Source organism: Cololabis saira, chromosome 7, assembly GCF_033807715.1.
Source record: "Cololabis saira isolate AMF1-May2022 chromosome 7, fColSai1.1, whole genome shotgun sequence".
NCBI lineage: Eukaryota > Metazoa > Chordata > Actinopteri > Beloniformes > Belonidae > Cololabis > Cololabis saira.
The window spans coordinates 1,462,704-1,485,248 of NC_084593.1; the positions used below are offsets into that span (position 1 = coordinate 1,462,704).

A 22,545-nucleotide genomic window follows, 5' to 3' on the forward strand; every position below is an offset into this window, starting at 1 on the left:
GTGACAGCAGTTATCCCATACATACTTATTATAAACAATAAGTAATCTGTATCACAGTAGCAGTAATGAACAACTGTATGACAGGATAAATTACTGTGAATAAAGTAAAACAAGTGTATATAGAGTAGTAGAAAAATAAACTAAAAATAATGAACTGATAATAAAAACTGAACTATGAAACAGTGTAAGAAGTTACTGTAGGAGCTGTAATTCTCCTCTGCTTTTATGTTGATGGTCTCGTATTTGCACCTGCACATTTCATTGACACTTTGGCTGGTGGGCGTGTTCACCGGGGCATGGGCGGTAACAGCTGATAGTATTTCATTCGTTACCTTCACCTGGTCTGGGTTTGACAGAGAGAGGGTGAGCTCGAGGAGGTGATATTTTTCTATTGACTGCACTCACGCACGCAAATGTTGTGTTGGTAACTGGTACCTGAAGCCTTTTAACGTGTTTGCAAGGAGAAGAATAAAAGCTCAGATGCATCATTGGAGTGGAACTGAATTCTTTTAACTATATGCGCGTCACAGTGTTTCCTCCCCTGCTTAGTCCCTCGCGGCCCTTCTTTTGGACTAACAACAGCCGCAATAGTTACTGTAAATAAATACAATGACTATAGTAACAGTAGCATCTTGTGTCCTTCCTTGTTTCGTGCTGGGACTGGGAGAGTCCGCGTGCGATTCACTGCTGGAGTGTAGGAGAACCGTTTCCCTGGAAACATGAGGATGTGATTCTGGAAGTTTTCCAGATCTGATGTAGTCCTGCAAAGTGTGAGAATAAAGATACAAAAACATTATGGCTTTCTGATAATTACTGACCTATAAATCAATCAACATATTTTGTTGATCACCAGTTTTACACAGCCATCATTGAATCCATTCTCACCCACTCCATCATCACCTGGTTCCCCGCTACAGCAGCAAAGGACCTCCACAAGCTGCAGCGTGTGATACACTCTGCGGAGAGAGTGATTGGCTGCCCCTTGCCCTCCCTGAAGTCTCTGTACAGGGCCTTGAGGAGGGCTAGGAAGATCATGGCCGATCCCTCTCACCCAGGCCATGGCCTCTTCACCGTCCTCCCCTCTGGTAGGAGGCTGAGGCTACCTAAGGTTGTGAAAGCCCGCCACAGACTGAGGCCCCCTCAGCTTCTTCATCTCAGCCGCCAGGCTCATCAATGACTCAGGTTCCCTCCCCCTTCCCGCTCCTTAGTGACAAAAAAAATCAAAAACTGGACTACAATTTATTGTATATGCCTGCACTTTATTTTTGTTTATTCCTTCACTGTGGTGTTGTGTCTGTGATTTATTTATTTATACGTGAAAATAATATTCCGAGTGCGCACACTGTTACCACCGTGACAATTTCCTATGTGTTTAACACAAATGGCAAATAAAAGCAATCTGAATCTGAATCTGAATCTGAACCAGTAGTACTAGTTGTAGTACTAGTTGTAGCACCAGTAGTACTAGTTGTAGTACCATTTGTAGTACTAGTTGTAGTACCAGTACTACTAGTTGTAGTGCCACTTGTAGTACTAGTTGTAGTACTATTTGTAGTACCAGTTGTACTAGTTGTAGTACTAGTTGTTTTATTTGCCCTCTAGTGGACATCTAGGGTCCGTCCTTTTTGTTCTTTGTTCTTTTAGCCAAAAGCCATCCATCCAGACCTGGGGCCTCATTTATCAACCGTTTGTACGGACAGATCTGTGCGTAAAGTGTGAGTGTAGAGGGTTCAGAAATAGCCTCTATTTATAGTTTAGCATTAAACATGCACCCCCCCATTTTTTTGATTTATTTTGAACATTTTTTTGATTTATTTTGAACTAATATAACAAAATGACACTTATGTATGTGGTATCACATGCTATTAGACGTCCAAGTCAATAGATGGCGCCCACGCGCTCCTGTGAATCACAGAGAAACAGCGCTATAGTCACAGTCCCACGCATGCGCAGTCAATAATAAACCGCTGCTGACCGTGCAAGCAACAGTTTAACAGTGTGCTGTTCCTCGTATTTTCACAGGTAAATAAGTATTATCTAGACATTCCGGAGGATGTTAAAACCTTATGTGAACTGTCAGTGACATGTTTGGTAACGTTTTGAGAGTATTTCTAAATTGTGGGGTTCCTCAGGGCTCTATACTTGGTCCCCTTTTATTTTTGATATATATCAATGATTTCGCTTGGGTATCTCCTAGACTATTTTCAATTCTGTTTGCTGATGACACCAACATTATAATGTCACATGAGAATTTTGAAGTATTAATTAGGGAAGCAAATGAAGGTCTATCTTGTGTCTCTGATTGGTTCCAGACAAATAAGCTGTCATTGAATGTAAAAAAATCGAATTTCATCTTGTTTTGTAAAAATGGCAGGAGGTATTCGAATGAAGATGCAAATCTTTTTATCAATGACACAAAAATCAACCAAGTTTCTTCGACAAAGTTTTTAGGTATCATAGTTGATGATAAATTAAACTGGAAAGAACAGATTGATCATGTTTGTAAAAAAGCAATGAAGTCTCTAGGTATTATTAGGAAGGTGTGTACATTGTTAAATAGAAGTTATTTCTTAATTCTGTATTATAGTTTAATTTTTCCTTACATATCGTACTGTAATATAATATGGGCTAGCACCTATTCATCCAATCTTCAAAAAATAATTTTACTTCAAAAAAGATTTGTTAGACTGGCTACCTTTTCGGATCGATTAGAACCATCTGCTCCTCTCTTCAAGAAGCTAAACATTTTGTCTGTCTCTGAGGTGAATTCCTTGCAGATATGTTTGTTTGTGTACAAATGTATTTACAACTGTCACAACCTTCCAATTGGTTTTAAGTGTTTTTTTTCTTTGAATTCCGATATTCATCCATATCCCACTCGGCAAGCCAAGAACCTGCACATACCCTATAGTCGTACTTCTCTTAGGCAGTTCTCAATAAGACATCGAGGGTCCATTCTTTGGAATGCTATTGATCCTTGGCTAAAAACATCACCATCTCTGCTAGCTTTCAAAACAAACTACAAAAAAATGCTTTTGCAGTAGAATAATGTAAGGTCACTCAATCATATTAAGTTCAATAAGAGGTTATTATTATATGTATTGTAATAATCTGTACTGTGTGTATGTACTGGTATATTTGCATCTAAACATGTGAATCTACAACTGGTATTTTGATGTGTGTTCTTTTGGGAGAAGTTCTCGATAAGCCTTCTGGCTTCCAACTTCTCCTGCACAATATTAACATGTATGTATCTTTTTGTTTTTAACTTGTATGTGCGAATAAATAAAACTAAAACTAAAAACTATTTGAAGAGACTTTTGACCAGTAGTTTTATTGTTTTGATGAAGTTGGATCACGGCTGCGGCCAGAGAAAGTTTCTCCATTGTGTTCCCACACAGAAAACACAGGTGGTGCGCGTGCACGTGCGTGCGTGCGTTGTGTGACTGAAAAAACGTTTGAAACGTATTTTTCATTTGTTTACAATATGGTTGAGTCATGAACACCACTGAATGTAAACTGTATGAGGTTTAGGAAATGTATTTTTGATGTATATGTTAGGTTATTGTTCTTACTACAGTTCTATGTGTGGAATGAGACTACAGATTATTTATGTTTGCACTTTATTTTTTGTTTAAAGGAGAATACTGTGAATTTTTGGTATTATTTGGTTTATTTGTATTTTGTATGTTATTGTGAACTCAAATGAAGCTATTGTTGAATTATTTTGATATTGATGTTATAAATGAGTATTTTGATTATTGAAGCAGTCAATAATAAACCGCTGCTGACCGTGCAAGCAACAGTTTAACAGTGTGCTGTTCCTCGTATTTTCACAGTGCTTCCTGCCCTGTGAACACCTTGTGCCGACCCAGATAACCCCTAGGTCTGAGGCCGGTAACATGCGTATGAACATTCCCACGCAAAGTATGGAATTTATCAACATGTACCTGTGCGCAGGAACGCGTGTAAATTTAAGCACAACTCCGAACATGCGTACACACAAAATCTAGTGGTAGAACAGTGAAACTACAAATAGAACCCATTAAAAGAATCCCAGTGTTCAGCGATCTCAAACTTATCACATGTTCCCCGTTTCCTCTAATCAATAAAAATTCTCCATTAGTAATTTAGCAGACATTTTGAATAATTGGTGTGACAGCTATAAAAGACAGCTGTGGTAGGACGACCTGAAAAGAAAATACAAGTACCATGGCTTACATCGCTCAAAAGAGCGTGCTGATCAGTTCAGTGAGAGCAAGGAGTGGCTGCTCAGCAGGTACCACTTCCCCAAAAACATTCTGATGGATCTATGCCGTGATTTACAACCTACTGTATGTTGGAGCGAGAGACAAAACGCACCTCCGCCATCCTAGTCACATCCAGCTCCGTCCACCCTGGGATTTGTGGCCACCGGAACATTTTTGGAGACATATCATGCCGGCAGTGTTGGATGCAATAATTTCTCTGGCCCCAACTTACACCCAGTTCCGGTGGGCAAGATAAGCTTTATGCTTCAAGCCCAGACCTTTTCGGTCAAATAATCACAATGTTGACCAGGGAAAAACCTGTGTTATCTTGTTTGTTGATTTTTGTTTGTGATTGACCGAAATAAATCAATATTAACTATTAACTAGTTCCCATACACACATCACAAACTAGTCGAAATTAAACGAGGATTTCACGCCATCGCCGGATTCCCAAACATAATTGGAGCTATAAATTGCACCCACATCGCAATTAAAGCACCATCACACAATTCAGTTACGTGGACATGAAAGGATTTCATTCAATCCATGCACAAATAATCTGCAATGCTAATAATGCGATGCTAATATGTCTCTGTCAAACATTGTTGCCTTGAGGAACGCAGGACTCATTTATTCTGCAGAACAGCTCTGTTGGTGTTTGCACCTCCAAGCAGGAGCTGTTGACTCCAACCAAATCTTAATTTATATGGATAATCTTCCAAGAAATATATCAAACATGGTCAACATAATTATTTTACTAGGTAAATATCACATACATAAATGCAAATGGAATAACAGCAAACCCTCCATTGTAAATCTGAGAAATGAATGTAAACTGTACTTAGCGTCTCTTAAACTGATGTGTGAAAAAAACGATATTGCCAAAAGCTTATATGAAACGATGTCTTTGTTTCTTACTTTTATTAACACTTTTTTATTACACTTCCCATAGCTTATCAGTAAATGTATCTTTTTTTTTTGCCCTCAACCCCAAATGTTGAATATCTGTAAATAATTGATTGTTTTGTTTAATTTGCCTTTTGTTATAAACCCTACAGAATTTTGTTCAATATAGTTTGAAAAGAAAAAAAACCTCCTGTTGTTGCTACCATATATGGTCAATTGGGGGCGTTTCTGAATGCAAATGACCCTAACCGTGCACGAGCACGGCAGTTTAGAACAGGTGGGATTTATCATCACTGATGTGTGTACGACCGGTGTCCGCACGTTTGATAAATTCGGAATTTTTTGTACTTACACGCATTCTAAATTTCATTCCTACGACAGAATTTAGAACTTTTTCTACGAACGGTTGATAAATGAGGCCCCAGGTCTCATCCCTCCATCCAGACCAGGGGCCTCATCTATAAAGCTTGCTTGCGCACAAAACAGGGCTTGAAAGATGCGCAGGCCGCCTTCTACGCAAAGTTTAGGATTTAAAAAGAAAAAACTAACCGAAAAATGTGTGTATCCCTACGGCAACCCTGACCCTCCCGTAGGAACTTACTTAAGATCTGGGGAACTGGCGACGCAGACGGTGAGGTGGTGAAATGAAGCCAGATTCATGTCATACTGTTAATGTCATCACATATCAGACTTATAATATAATAGCGCTGATCGTGTCCCTCTGTGTGTGAAGCTCAGCGTCAGTCAGGACTCTGGTGCTGCAGCCGTAGCCGCAGTGCAGGGCGCTGTGCCGGGAACTTCCTCGTCACCCACCGGCCGTTCCCAACCGTAGAGTGACGGAGGAAAGAACAAATGAGTGCCGGGCCACTCTACAGAGCCCCTAAAGGGACACAGATTTTTTTTTTAATACATAATGAGTTTTACGCGCGTGTGAAACCTCTACAAATATAGGCCCCTCTATAAATGAGGCCCCTGGTCTCATCCCTCCATCCAAACTAGGTATCACTTCATCTTCACTTGGTTTCTAACGCTGATGTTGGTTTATTTCAAGAGTACTTGAATACTTTTACACATGCTGCTGATGTTTTTACATGTTGGATGTTACATTAATATTTACATCTTCTCACTTCATTTTTACATCAACAACTTTGAAAATTGAAGGAATCAAATTAAAACAATCAGATAAATCAATCAAATATTGTACAAACTGGAAAAGTTGAATGTAAAATGGAAATGTTTAGATTTGAAGCTCAAACTTTCTTTCAGGGAAGAAACAAGATTCTAAGAATCTAAACGTGAAGTCAAACATGAAAACATTTAGAGACAGAATCAAGAATAAAACAAGAATGATGAGATAAAAATCTAATTCATGATCAAACATCAACAATCCAGTAAATTATTTAATGTTTAAATGTGAAAAAGATCAAATAAAATACAATAAACCAAAAAACTAAAGATAAAAGGTGATCATCATCATCATCATCATCATCATCATCATCATCATCATCATCATCATCATCATCATCATCATCATCTTCATGGAGACTCTGAGGAACCAGAACCAGAGTCCAAGTCCAGGATCCAACAGAGACAGTTTCTCTGAGCGGAGACTCTGGAGACTAAAGTGGACACAGAGACACTGAACCAGGCACATACAAGGTCCTTAACATGTAGCTTATCTTGGATATGGTCGAGGACCCAGACCAGACTCCAAATCTAAATCCAGCATAGAGAGGTTCAGTGAAGGTGGTGTTGAAGGTGTGGAGGTGGATCAGTCTGTCAGAGACAGAGACTTCAAAGAAGGACAGAGTTCCAGCAGGAACGTCCACGTAAACTGCTGCTCTGCCAGAGTCTGGACATGGAGATGAGGAGGTGATGGATGTTTCTCTGTTATTGTGACGGACACTGTACTGACCACCTGGATCACAGTCCAGACTCCAGGAATGATCGTTTCCTCCAAACCAACAGTCACCAGAGTCTCCTCTCCTGCTGATTCTTCTGTAACTCACTGATACAGAAACCTCTCCTCTCCACTGGACCTCCCAGTAACAGCGACCCGTCAGAACTTCTCTACACAGCAGCTGACGATGATCATCAAACCTGTCTGGATGATCAGGATACGACTGATACTCCTTCACACGTGTCATCGTCCTGTTGTCATCAGACAGTTTGATCTTGTTGTGGACTGTGTTTGTGTCGACGGTGAGTTGACAGGAATCTGATGGAGAGAACAAACAAGTAGCTGCAGTTATTATTGATCAGTTATTGATCACTGATGGACTCATGGACGAGTGAAGATGGTTGAATAAAAACACACTTACACTTCATCAGACCTGGTGTCAGCCATCGTTGTCCAGCAGGCTCCACCCTGGAAGGAGGAGGAGGGTCAGACCAGATCAGTCTCTCTCAGAGGATGAGATGTCAGAACCCCCACATCACCTGTTGGACACTCCTGTATCCACTACACCCCCCCCCCCCATCACCTGTTGGACACTCCTGTATCCACTGCACCCCCCCCCCCATCACCTGTTGGACACTCCTGTATCCACTGCACCCCCCCCCCCATCACCTGTTGGACACTCCTGTATCCACTACACCCCCCCCCCCCCCCCCCATCACCTGTTGGACACTCCTGTATCCACTACACCCCCCCCCCATCACCTGTTGGACACTCCCGTATCCACTACACCCCCCCATCACCTGTTGGACACTCCTGTATCCACTACACCCCCCCCCCCCCCATCACCTGTTGGACACTCCTGTATCCACTACACCCCCCCCCCCCATCACCTGTTGGACACTCCCGTATCCACTACACCCCCCCCCCCCATCACCTGTTGGACACTCCCGTATCCACTACACCCCCCCATCACCTGTTGGACACTCCTGTATCCACTACACCCCCCCATCACCTGTTGGACACTCCTGTATCCACTACACCCCCCCATCACCTGTTGGACACTCCTGTATCCACTACACCCCCCCCCCCCATCACCTGTTGGACACTCCCGTATCCACTACACCCCCCCATCACCTGTTGGACACTCCTGTATCCACTACACCCCCCCCCCATCACCTGTTGGACACTCCTGTATCCACTACACCCCCCCATCACCTGTTGGACACTCCTGTATCCACTACACCCCCCCCCCCCCCCCCCATCACCTGTTGGACACTCCTGTATCCACTACACCCCCCCCCCCCCATCACCTGTTGGACTCTCCCGTATCCACTACACCCCCCCCCCCCCATCACCTGTTGGACACTCCTGTATCCACTGCCCCCCCCCCCCCCATCACCTGTTGGACACTCCCGTATCCACTACACCCCCCCCCCATCACCTGTTGGACACTCCCGTATCCACTACACCCCCCCATCACCTGTAGGACACTCCTGTATCCACTACACCCCCCCCCATCATCTGTTGGACACTCCCGTATCCACTACACCCCCCCCATCACCTGTTGGACACTCCCGTATCCACTACACCCCCCCCATCACCTGTTGGACACTCCCGTATCCACTACACCCCCCCCCATCACCTGTTGGACACTCCCGTATCCACTACACCCCCCCCCATCATCTGTTGGACACTCCCGTATCCACTACACCCCCCCCATCACCTGTTGGACACTCCCGTATCCACTACACCCCCCCCCATCATCTGTTGGACACTCCCGTATCCACTACACCCCCCCCATCACCTGTTGGACACTCCTGTATCCACTACACCCCCCCATCACCTGTTGGACACTCCTGTATCCACTACACCCCCCCATCACCTGTTGGACACTCCTGTATCCACTACACCCCCCCCCATCACCTGTTGGACACTCCTGTATCCACTACACCCCCCCCCCCATCACCTGTTGGACTCTCCCGTATCCACTACACCCCCCCCCCATCACCTGTTGGACACTCCCGTATCCACTACACCCCCCCATCACCTGTTGGACACTCCTGTATCCACTACACCCCCCCCCCCCCATCACCTGTTGGACACTCCTGTATCCACTACACCCCCCCCCCATCACCTGTTGGACACTCCCGTATCCACTACACCCCCCCATCACCTGTTGGACACTCCTGTATCCACTACACCCCCCCCATCACCTGTTGGACACTCCCGTATCCACTACACCCCCCCCCCCATCACCTGTTGGACACTCCCGTATCCACTACACCCCCCCCCCCATCACCTGTTGGACACTCCCGTATCCACTACACCCCCCCATCACCTGTTGGACACTCCCGTATCCACTACACCCCCCCCCCCCCCCCCATCACCTGTTGGACACTCCTGTATCCACTACACCCCCCATCACCTGTTGGACACTCCTGTATCCACTACACCCCCCCATCACCTGTTGGACACTCCTGTATCCACTACACCCCCCCCCCCCCCCCCCATCACCTGTTGGACACTCCTGTATCCACTACACCCCCCCATCACCTGTTGGACACTCCTGTATCCACTACACCCCCCCATCACCTGTTGGACACTCCTGTATCCACTACACCCCCCCATCACCTGTTGGACACTCCCGTATCCACTACACCCCCCCATCACCTGTTGGACACTCCTGTATCCACTACACCCCCCCCCATCACCTGTTGGACACTCCCGTATCCACTACACCCCCCCCCCCCATCACCTGTTGGACACTCCTGTATCCACTACACCCCCCCCATCACCTGTTGGACACTCCTGTATCCACTACACCCCCCCCATCACCTGTTGGACACTCCTGTATCCACTACACCCCCCCCATCACCTGTTGGACACTCTTGTATCCACTACACCCCCCCCCCCATCACCTGTTGGACACTCCCGTATCCACTACACCCCCCATCACCTGTTGGACACTCCTGTATCCACTACACCCCCCCCCCCATCACCTGTTGGACACTCCTGTATCCACTACACCCCCCCATCACCTGTTGGACACTCCTGTATCCACTACACCCCCCCCCCATCACCTGTTGGACACTCCTGTATCCACTACACACCCCCCCCCCATCACCTGTTGGACACTCCCGTATCCACTACACCCCCCCCCCCCATCACCTGTTGGACACTCCCGTATCCACTACACCCCCCCATCACCTGTTGGACACTCCCGTATCCACTACACCCCCCCATCACCTGTTGGACACTCCCGTATCCACTACACCCCACCCCCCCCCCCCCCATCACCTGTTGGACACTCCTGTATCCACTACACCCCCCCCCCATCACCTGTTGGACACTCCTGTATCCACTACACCCCCCATCACCTGTTGGACACTCCTGTATCCACTACACCCCCCATCACCTGTTGGACACTCCCGTATCCACTACACCCCCCCATCACCTGTTGGACACTCCTGTATCCACTACACCCCCCCCCCCCCCATCACCTGTTGGACACTCCCGTATCCACTACACCCCCCATCACCTGTTGGACACTCCTGTATCCACTACACCCCCCCATCACCTGTTGGACACTCCCGTATCCACTACACCCCCCCCCCCCCCATCACCTGTTGGACACTCCCGTATCCACTACACCCCCCCATCACCTGTTGAAACACTCCCGTATCCACTACATCCCCCCATCACCTGTTGGACACTCCCGTATCCACTACACCCCCCCCATCACCTGTTGGACACTCCTGTATCCACTACACCCCCCCATCACCTGTTGGACACTCCTGTATCCACTACACCCCCCATCACCTGTTGGACACTCCTGTATCCACTACACCCCCCCCATCACCTGTTGGACACTCCCGTATCCACTACACCCCCATCACCTGTTGGACACTCCTGTATCCACTACACACCTCCATCACCTGTTGGACACTCCTGTATCCACTACACCCCCCCCATCACCTGTTGGACACTCCTGTATCCACTACACCCCCCCATCACCTGTTGGACACTCCCGTATCCACTACACCCCCATCACCTGTTGGACACTCCTGTATCCACTACACCCCCATCACCTGTTGGACACTCCTGTATCCACTACACCCCCATCACCTGTTGGACACTCCCGTATCTGCTAGATCAGGAGTTCTTAACCTTTCTGACCTTGAGGCTCAATTATTTCAGTCCAGAGCGGCCCAGGGCCCATTAAATATAAACAGTGTATAGGCTTAAAATGATGTCACTCTTGGTTTGATTTGTATTCAATACTAAACCAAATCCTACACTTTAACAAGCAAAAAACTTGTCAAATAAATTGACATAATAAAATGTCATCATGGGCAGCACGGTGGCTTAGTGGTTAGCACTGTTGCCTCACAGCAAGAAGGTCCCCGGTTCCACTCCCAGGCCCGGCAGGGGCCTTTCTGTGTGGAGTTTGCATGTTCTCCCCGTGCTTGCGTGGGTTCTCTCCGGGTACTCCGGCTTCCTCCCACAGTCCAAAAACATGCATATTAGGTAAATTGGTGATTCTAAATTGCCCGTAGATGTGAGTGTGGTTGTTTGTATATACAGTATGTGTCCCTGTGATGGACTGGTGACCTGTCCAGGGTGAACCTGCCTCTCACCTGAAATGAGCTGGGATAGGCTCCAGCAGACCCCCGTGACCCCGCAAGGGATAAAGCGGGTATAGATAATGGATGGAAAATGTGATCATCTCAGAATTTTATTAAACATGTCAATGTTAACATGCAAACACATCAGGCTTGATTCATGGCACAAATCAATCAGTTCAGGCTTATTAATAAAAAACTATCAATAATTAGATTTTACTTAAAGGGGACCTATTATTGCAATCTAATACCTATTTTAAACAGGCCTTGAATGTCTTATAAACAAGCTTTTGATTGTTTTTGCTAAATAAATTAGAAATTCATCCTCTGATCCATGTCTTTATCTTCCCATTCTCTAACCTCATTATCTATGCAGGATTCTGAGTGGGCGGGGCTATGATAATGAGGCTCTGTGCTGATTGGCTGGTGGATTCTGAGTGGGCGGGGCTATGATAATGAGGCTCTGTGCTGATTGGCTGCCTGAATGACGCGATACACCGCTACGGAAAAATGGAGGAAGCTCCGGCCGGCGGAGATAGTGGTGGGCGTGGTTTCACGCATCGGAGGCCAAACTATGTAAATCAGAATCTTATTGTCTCGTAGATCCACATCACACTGGACGATCATCCGGGCGGCTGTACAGACACTGCAGAATCTGGTTGTTTCCTCCTTCTCTGAGTTGGTAGGCTGAGGGGAGACCCCTTTATAAATGTTAAAGCAAGAGAAAACCTGGTTTTCAGAATAGGTCCCCTTTAAATAAAAAAGGAAGGACTTGGAATGAAAAAATAATATATATATGTTACGGTTAACGTAGAAAACCGGCTTTTTTGCAAAGTAGCCGGTCAATGTGTAAATTAGCCGGCAGGGCGGTGAATATGTAAAATAGCCGGCTAATGTTCAAAATAACCGTCAGGGCGGCTAATGTAGAAAAACTGCTATTTTGCAAAGTACATACATTTTTAAGCTCATGGTGCGCAGACATCACATTTTAATCATCTCTCCAGTCTAATTGTCTCGAGCTGACCGGAGCATGCCGTGGCAATTATAGCAATTATTCTGAGTCCAAATCCCATGCAGTATATTCCTCAATTGAGTATTCCAAAACGAATAATGCAAACTACAGATCACGTCATTGGCACCCCACAAGAGGTGGCAAAGCGCAGTGGAGTGCACTCACCTCTACCAGCCTTATAGGTCTGGGAAATGTACTCGCCAATATCCAGTGTGACAGTCTTTGTGAGGAAAGATCTATTCCCACCTTCTCTTTGCACCTCGAAAACAGACAAACAGTTGTTGCGTCTCTCTCATGGAAGGTGAAGCTCCTAAACCCGAATCGCGCAAACCCGAAGCGCATGATGAGATGAGGTCTCTCCTCCTCCTCCATTTGCACAAATTGATTAAACCAAAACAAACTAAGCAAAGAGTCCAGTTACTACACTACAGAACAGCCTACAGTTCAGTTGAATGGATGAAATTCGCGCTTCAAACCCGTCACTTACAGTAGCCAGTCAGTGCAGTTGGTGCGTAACGCAGCCATTTGAGGAAGCCCATATGTAATGCAATGCTTGTTGTTGACAAGGGTATTTGTTTATGTAATTATTGCTCGGGGGTCATGTTCTGGGTCTCTGGAAAGCGTCTGGAGACAGCTTTTGTTGTATTAGACGCTATATAAATAAAATTGAATTGAATTGAATTATTTATGGCTGTTGAAGAAGCCTAACATTACACTCCAAAAAAAAGTGTCGGGTCTGACACATCCACAGCATTAACCGGCTACTGTCGTTTTTTTACATTAGCCTCCCTGCCGGCTATATTTATTATGTGTACATATAAATCAATCAATAAAAAGTAAAATTAAAATCAATAAATACAAAATAATGTTTTTTAAATTAAATAAATAAACTGTAATTAAAATTGAAATAAAGTGCAAATGAAACTATATGTGTGCATGACAGAACAAGAGGAATCTTAATGAGACACTTGGGCCTCTGAGACACAATCAGGTCCAGTCTGGGTGGAATGGGGGAAAGGCTCGCTCTCAGAGTCGCCTCCAGCGTTGCTCTGAGTCTGTTTCGGGCTTTGGTCTTAGTTGTGGCCACGATGGAGAATCCTGACTTACACAGGTACGTTGTAGTAAATGGGAGGAGTTGTTTCACAGCCCTCTGTGCAAGACATGGGTACTCCTTTGAGACAGCAATCCAGAAGGAGCCCAGGTCCAGTTGCCCCACTGCAACTTTAAAGTGCTGTCGGTGGAAACTTCCAGAAGCTGGGATTCCAGATGTGAGGGCAAAGCAACATCATTTGCAGTGGGATCCACAGAAAACGGGTCCAAAATCCACATGTGTCCCTCTCTGGGATCCTCAGGAAAGTAGTCATCGAATTTCTCTGCCAGTTGTGAGAGGTGCTGAGAGTCACTGATATTCACATGGGGGGAGTTTTCCAAAATGTCAGACAAAAGGGGAAACATGTCCATTCTCTTTTCCTGGGTCCTCTTGGTCCACAAAGCAAGTTTCCTCTTGAAAGCTTGAACTTTGTCTTCAACAACAAATATGTTGCTGGTTCTTCGTTGAAGTGAGATGTTCAGCTGGTTCAGTACTGAACAAATGTCACAGAGGTAGGTAGGTTTTGCTGTGAACTTTGTGTTGGCATGGTGATGTGCAAGAGGAGATTTTTTTCTCAGTGAGAAATGAGAAAACCTCATTCCTCAGTTCAAACAGACGGTTGAGGACCAGTCCTCTTGAGAACCGTCTCACTTCACTGTGATAAAGCAGCTGGATTTGATCTGCTTCCATGTCCTCACAAAGTTTAGCTAAACATCTGGAGTTCACAGCATTGTTTTTAATAAAGTTGATGGTTTTCACACTTACATCCATCACCTCGTGGAACTCTGAAATCTTTTTTGCTGCAAGGCTTTCACGGTGGAGAAAACAGTGTGTTCATTTAGCTTCTGGTGCACGATCGAATATCTGTCTGATGACGCTGTGATGCTTGCCAGTCATTGATGCTGCACCGTCACTGCACACCCCGACACAGTTCTGCCAGTCCATGCCGTTCCCACTGAAGTAGTTATCCATGCAGCGGAAACATTCCTGAGCCGTAGTTCGTGTTGGTAGCTCTCCACAAGACAGTATGTCTTCGTGCAAACTATTGTCCCAGCGATAGCAAACAAAAACCAGCAGCAGTGCAACATTCGTGACATCAGTGGACTCGTCAAGTTGCAAAGAAAAAAATGGGCTACTTTTTACTCTTCCAATGAGTTGTTGCTGTATGTGTGAGGCCATGTCCACGATCTATCTCTCCGATCATCTCACGGCACATGTATCAACAGCAGCAGGCAGAACCAACTCCTCTGCTATGGTGAAAGCTTTCTTACTCTCTGCCACACATCTGGCTACGAGGTAGCTAGCTTTCAATGCACATTCAGAGGTACCAGTCAGTGACACGATAGATCTTTTTTTTTTTTTTTTAAATCTTTTTTTATTGAATTTTTGGCACAACAAACATTAACAGTATAAATGCACAAATTAATTATAATGCTTAAGTAAAGGACATTAACAAAAACTGTCCTAAAAAAAAAAAAAAACACACACACACACACACAAAAAAGCAACACAACAATACGCCTTGACTAAGTTACCTACAGTTCGACCAGATAAAACAACAGGATCCTCCTAACCAGACCATTCGCCATTTAGATGTACATCATGATACTTGCTAGACTGTCTAATCTTCACATCCATCCGGCAAAGTGAAAGCAAGTAAAACATATACATATGTAAATAAAAAATTAAATACTAATAAATAAATAAATAAAAATATCTGCACACAGCTAGGAGAAATAACAATACTATGGAACCGCAGGGAAATCAAGCTTATTAACATATGAGAAAAAGGCGGCCCATGTGGCATAGAATTTGTCTGTACACCCATTCAATGTGCATCTTATTTTTTCCAGTTTTACACAGTGCAAAATAGATCTGATCCAGGAGACGTGAGTAGGAGCTGCGGAAGATTTCCCCATAAGTAAAATTAAACGTCTTGCTAATAAAGAGACAAAGGCAATTAAAGCTGAAAGCAGCGATGAACGGGCCCTCGCACTCACGGCCACCGCCCCCCATAAGCATATCAGAAATGACACCACCCACGACTCTCTTTGTCAAACCATCCAAAAGTTATGGCAGAAAATAGGGACAACCAATCAGAAGAAGGGGCAGGGCTAATTCAGGCCAATGAAGCTCAAGGACTCAATACCGATTCAGGTGACACCACCCACGACTCTCTATGTCAAACCATTCAAAAGTTATAGCAGAAAATAGGGACAACCAATCAGAAGAAGGGGCGGGGCTAATTTTCACCAATTAATGGTCAAGGACTCAATACTGGGTCCCATGACACCACCCACGACTCTTTATGTAAAACCTTTCAAAAGTTATGGCAGAGAAAAGTATTCTAGGGGGCGCTGTTGAGCCGTTAGGCCACGCCCATTAATGCAAACCATTAAATATCAAATGTATCGCCAAGCCTGGCTTGCATGCAAAATTTGGTGACTTTTGGAGAACTATCAAATATGGACCAATCTGATGAAGCGAAGGCGCGCTTTTTGCCGTATAGCGTCGTCACAGTAACACTTTTGAAAGAGAAAAGTAATGCGGGTAGTCGCAAGATGAAGACGCACATTTTGATGTATAACACACCTGGGTGCACATTACGGTTCGGGCCGTATTAATTGCCGAAGGAATGGCATAAATTGCGCCAAAATGACACAATCAATTCAAAATGGCCGACTTCCTGTTCGGTTTCGGCCATGGCGCCAAGAGACTTTTCTTTAAGTTGCGACATGATACAGGTGTGTACCGATTTTTGTGCATGTATGTCAAACCGTATTGTGGGGCTTGAGGCAAAAAGTTTTCCGGGGGGCGCTGTTGAGCCATTTTGCCACGCCCATTAATGCAAATGATGAAATATCACATTTTTCGCCAGGCCTGCCTTGCATGCAAAATATGGTGACTTTTGGGGAACTATCAAATATGGACCGATCAGATGAAGGGGGGCGTGCTTTTTGGCACCTAGCGTCGCCACGGTAACACTTTTGAAAGAGAAAAGTAATGCGTGTAGTCGCAGGATGGAGACGCACATTTTGATGTATAACACACCTGGGTGCACGTTAAGGTTCGGGCCGTATTAATTCTCGAAGGAATGGCTCATATTGCTCCAAAATTACGCGATTAATTCAGAATGTTCAAAATGGCCGACTTCCTGTTCGGTTTTGACCATGGCGCCAAGAGACTTTTCTTTAAGTTGCGACATGATACAGGTGTGTACCGATTTTGGTTCATGTACGTCAAACCGTATTATGGGGCTTGAGGCGCAAAATTTTTTCTGTCTGAACCAACCAGATGAAAGGTGGGCACGCTTTTTGGCGCCTAGCGTCGCCACGGTAAAGCTTTTGAAAGAGAAGAGTAATGCGTGTTGTCGCAGGATGGAGACGCACATTTTGATGTATAACACACTCGGGGGCACGTTACGGTTCGGGCCGTATTAACTGCCGAAGGAATGGCATAAATTGCGCCAAAGTGACACGATTAATTCAAAATGGCCGACTTCCTGTTCGGTTTCAGCCATGTCGCCAAGAGACTTTTCTTTAAGTTGTGTACTGATACAGGTGTGTAGCGATTTTCGTGCATGTACGTCAAACCGTATCGTGGGGCTTGAGGCACAAAGTTTTCCGGGGGGCGCTGTTGAGCCATTTTGCCACGCCCATTAATGTAAACCATTAAATATCAAATTTTTCGCCAGGCCTGACTTGCATGCAAAATTTGGTGACTTTTTGGGCACGCTTAGGGGGGCAAAAAGGCCCTCCTTTCGTCAGAAGAAAAAAGAAAGAAAGAAAGAAAGAAAGAAAGAAAGAAAGAAAGAAAGAAAGAAAGAAAGAAAGAAAGAAAGAAAGAAAGAAAGAAAGAAAGAAAGAAAGAAAGAAAGAAAGAAAGAAAGAAAGAAAGAAAGAAATTCCTACAGATACAATAGGGCCTTCGCACTGAAGGTGCTCGGGCCCTAATTACGTCCTTACTTGCTCTAGAGAGTTGTGGTGTGGCTGAAACTACCCCAAACAGTGCAATAATGGGGTCTGGTTCAATGTGCATGTTACACATTTATGACAGCGTGTTAAAAATGTCTTTCCAGAAAACAGCTAAAGATGGGCAACTCCAAAACGTATGTAGGTGATTTGCAGGGGACTGAGCACATCTTAGACATTTAGGATCCACATCTTTGTAAATCTTAGACAGTCTCCTCCTGGTCCAGTGGGCCCTATGAATAAGCTTACATTGGATGAAGCCATGTCTAGCACAGATGGAGGAAGTGTGCACCTTTTTAAGTGCCTCTTCCCATATTTTATCAGATATAACTTCACCCAGCTCCTCCTCCCATGAAGCTTTAATGCCGTTTAATGAGGTAGTTTGTAAGGAGCAAATCTGTCTATAAATGATTGTCAGGGTGCCTTTCAGAGTAGGAAGTGGTTTGAGAAAGGTGTCGATCTGTGTCTTATCAGGCAGGGTGGGAAATCGTGGTAGTAATATAGTAATAAATATAATTTTTTTATTACTATATAATATATAGTAATAAATCATCCGCATATAGAGACAATTTATGCTCCTGTCCATATCTAATTATACCGTGGATACTAGGGTTAGAGCGAAGTTTGATCGCAAGAGGTTCTATAGAGAGGGCGAACAACAAAGGACTTATAGGACAACCTTGTCGTGTCGAACGACGCAAAGGAAAATATCCTGAATGAGTGCTATTAGTCCTGACACGGGCCAGAGGGGATGAATATAAAAGTTTTAGCCAGGTAGTGAACTTGGAGCCAAAACCAAACTTATGTAGGGTGTAAAAAAGATATTTCCACTCCACGCGGTTGGACGCTTTTTCAGCATCCAAGGATACAACTGCCTCAGAAGTGCCTGTGGTGGAAGGGTTATACATAACGTTGAATAGTCGTCGAAGGTTGTAAAATGAGTGTCTGTTTTTGATAAATCCTGTTTGATCGGGAGATATAATAGATGGGAGAACAGTTTCCAGTCACATTGCCAAGAGCTTTGCTAAAATTTTATAGTCAACATTTAATAAACTAATTGGGCGGTATGACGCACAGTCAAGAGGATCTTTGTTTTTTTTCAAAATAAGAGAGATGGTCACCTGTGTAAGTGTTTGTGGGAGAGTTCCATTTGTAAATGCTTCATTGTACATTTCTAATAGAATAGGGGCTAATTTAGGAAAAAGCCTTTTGTAAAATTCAGCAGAATAACCATCAGGCCCTGGGCTCCTACTGGATTGAAGAGATTTGACTGCCATGGATAATTCCTCTACAGAGATCGGCTCCTCTTATTTTTCAGACGGATCACGACTAACCACAGGCACATTGAGGGAGTGGAAAAAGTTGTCGAGGTCCGATGTTTCCGGTTGATATTCAGAAGCATAAAGGGTCTGATAGAATCCTCTGAACTCATCATTAATCTCCCGAGGGTCCAACGTTATTATCCCCGCCGATGTACGAATTTGGGAGATCTGATGTGAAGATGAAGAACAGCGTAACTTGTGAGCTAACAATCTACCGGCTTTATCTCCTTGAAAAGACTTGAAAAGTAGTTCTGTAACCTGATCTGTTAGTATTGTGTCGAATTCTGCCTGCAAAGCTAAACGTTCTTTATAGATATCCGGGGAAGGTGAAACAGAATAAATGTCATCCAATTGGGCAATAGAGCGTGTCAACACAGTTAGCCTATTTTTTTTCATTTTTTTTACACGTGCAGTGTAAGAGATAATTTCACCTCTGATGTAAGCCTTCAGGGTTTCCCAGAAAGTGGATACCCAGGGTTTTATTTGTGCTTACAAAAAAGTCTATCTGATCTGCAACAAAGTTGACAAAACCTTCCGTACTGAGCAATTGAACATTTAGCCGCCATGGTGGTCGCAAATTATCAAGATTTTGGAAACATACTTCCATTGTAACAGGGGCGTGGTCAGATATTACAATTGAATTATATGAACATGAAGATATGGAATGGAGAAGTCTGTTATCTATGAGGAAGTAATCTATACGGGTAAAAGTGTGGTGAACTGACGCAAAAAAGGAATATGCCCTCCCAGTTGGATTAGCAACTCTCCATGGGTCAGAAACCGCAAAGTCAGACATGAAGGATCGGATTACACTGGCTGAAGTTGACAAATTGGCAGTTTTAGTGGAAGATCGATCAAGGTGAGGATCCAACCAGCAGTTAAAATCACCACCTAAAATCAACATGTGGGAAGACATATCGGGAAGTGCAGAGAAAATGGACTTAAAAAAATCCCCATTGTCCCAGTTAGGGGCATAGATATTGACCAGAAGCACATTAGTATTGAACAGCCTACCGCTGACAATAACATATCTGCCATTTGGGTCGGAAACCATGTTTGAACATGTGAAAGGAACAGACTTATGAAGTAAAATAGCCACACCTCTTGCGTTACTTTGAAATGAAGAATGAAACACCTGACCCACCCATCTACACCGCAGACTTGAATGCTGTAATACCTTAAGATGAGTTTATTGGAGAAAAATAACATGGGCTTTCAGTTGTTGAATATGGTGGAGTACCTTACTGCGTTTGACCAGATTATTGATTCCCCTGCAGTTCCAAGTTAGAAAGTTAAGGCCATTCCCTCCTGCCGGGCGGGATACATCAGGCTGAGTCATGTCTTAGTTAAAGGAGGATATACAAAACACAGCAGAGTAAACTTAAAAAGATCTTAGTCGACTGTAATAGTGCAAGTTTAAGAGACAATAAATCACAAGGCCGAAGCATCTCTCCAAATGAGATGCAAGCTAAATCCCAAATACAAATAATTCCCAGAGCTAAACACCGCCCTTACTAACTGCTACCTGAGATCGTGACCATACAGCCAAATTATACAATACCTGCATGAACTGGTTATCCGCAAGGTCAGAAGAGACCCCTCCAACAAAAAAAAGGTTTTGGGTCGAACTAACGGTTTCTTTTTTTTTTTCTCCCCTCTCCCCCCTGCTCTGTTTTTTTTTATAAATGAAAATAAAAAATAAAAACCAAAATGGTAGAAACCTAGAATTATCGGCAATAATAGCCAACTATCGGCATTTAAGGCAACCTGTGAATATTCAGATACTGAATATAGCCATTGATATCTCGCAAAAAGAAAAATGAAAACAAAAGAAAAACAACACCTTAATAACATAGAAGGGCCTGAATGTCCACAGTGACTGTCAGAAAAAAGGTCAGAGTAGAAAAAAATAAAATAAAACAAAAACTAAGGGTAGGCTACATAAACAGTGAATTATTGGCGTTAAACTGCCTCAGATCCAAAATAAAGTTAATACTAATAATACTAATGTATTAACATTTATGAAAAATAAATAAATACAAAAAAAAAAAAACAAATAAATAACCCCCTCAGCAAATCAGCTGTAATCTGCCCATTATAAATTGTCCACAGAGGAGGAAGAAAGACAGGGATAATTGTTCTTGAAAAAGAAAAGTGAAAAGTTGCTCTCCTGCCGGCCAGAGCTGCAGCCGGAGCCGCAGCCAGCATGCTAAATGATTAGCATTTCACAGCTAACCGACCAGTTGCTCCCCATCGTGAGGCACAGCTTTCTTTATCTTTTTAATAAAGTCGGCTGCAGACATGGGGTCCTCGAACCTCCGCCTGGTGTTGTCCGGCAGTGTCAGAACCGCAGGATAGATGAGGCCAAACTTCACGCCTGGACAGTCACGCAACTGGCGCTTCACGGGCCCGAAAGTGGCTCGTTTCTTAGCCACGGCCGTGGTGTAATCTGGAAAAATGGACACTCTCTTACCCTTGTATAAGAGAGGAGACGATGCCCCGGACCTTTTCAGGATATCATTGCGGACGTGGAAGAAATGGACCCTGATGACAAATGGCCGCGGCGGCTCTCCTTCCCGGGGCCGGGTCCGTAGGGTGCGGTGGGCCCGGTCCAGCAACGGCTTTTCCTCCAGGTGAAGCAGATCCTGGAGCAGCTCAGCCATGAACTCCGTCGGGCGCGGCCCCTCCAGTCCCTCCGGTACACCAACGAGACGGATATTATTCCTCCGCATCCTGCTCTCCAGGTCCTCGCACTTGTCGTCCAGGTACGCCACTTTAGTAGTTAGCAGCCCGACGTTAGCCTCTAGCTCGGTAATGCGGGTGCTGTGATCCGAGGAGCTCCGCTCCAGCTCCGATAGGGCCGCTCCGTGTTTATCGAGTTTGTCTTGTACAGCCTCGATAGACTTCCTAAGGTCGTTACTGACAAGCGATATCTCTGCCCTGAGACTGTGAGAGAGAGCGTCGATTTTGCCACAAATGTCGGACTTTAGGGAAGTCATCATGGCCTGGATCAGCTCGGCCGTCAGCGGCCCCGTGGTTACGTCATCAAGTGGCGGAGTCGAGGCAGGAGAGGCGGCAGGATTGCAGGCCTGCTCTCACGGCGTCTTTAGTCGGCCGACTAGACGTCATTTCAGGCTCAGGTTTCACAAATTCGACCTAAACTTTTCAATAACCTCTTCAGACAGTTGTTCGATAAAAAAAAATAGTATTCTGCAGAAATAAATGTATAAATATTTGTCAGTAACTCATGTACTTTTGGGGGGGTTGTCGTCTTCATTTTTCCGTTTTAAATATTGCTCCATCGTGTTAGCGTACAGCTAGCTGAGTGTCTCCTTCTCCTCATTTATGGAACTGGTTAAAGTAACAACTGACTAATAGGACTCATAGGAGGATAGAACTCCTTGGACAGCTGTCATGGCGCCTGTGACTGGCAGTGCCACGGCTCGTCTCCTGCTGTATAGCGTTCTAATGG

The 22,545-nt window shown here is 44.6% G+C and overlaps 1 protein-coding gene across 3 annotated transcripts in view; it reads right to left on the minus strand.

The window, feature by feature from the left end:
• Positions 1-6,177: 6,177 nt before the first annotated feature.
• Positions 6,178-22,545, minus strand: part of LOC133446715 (NACHT, LRR and PYD domains-containing protein 4-like) — a 109,708-nt gene continuing 93,340 nt past the window's right edge. For all 3 annotated transcript variants that reach the window (XM_061724722.1, XM_061724721.1, XM_061724720.1), the window contains exons 10-11: positions 7,478-7,524; positions 6,178-7,374 (exon numbers count right to left, since the gene is read on the minus strand). In XM_061724722.1, coding sequence (XP_061580706.1) covers positions 6,776-7,374; positions 7,478-7,524 — 646 coding nt within the window. In that variant the 3' untranslated portion in view covers positions 6,178-6,775. The remainder of the gene's footprint in view (positions 7,375-7,477; positions 7,525-22,545) is intronic.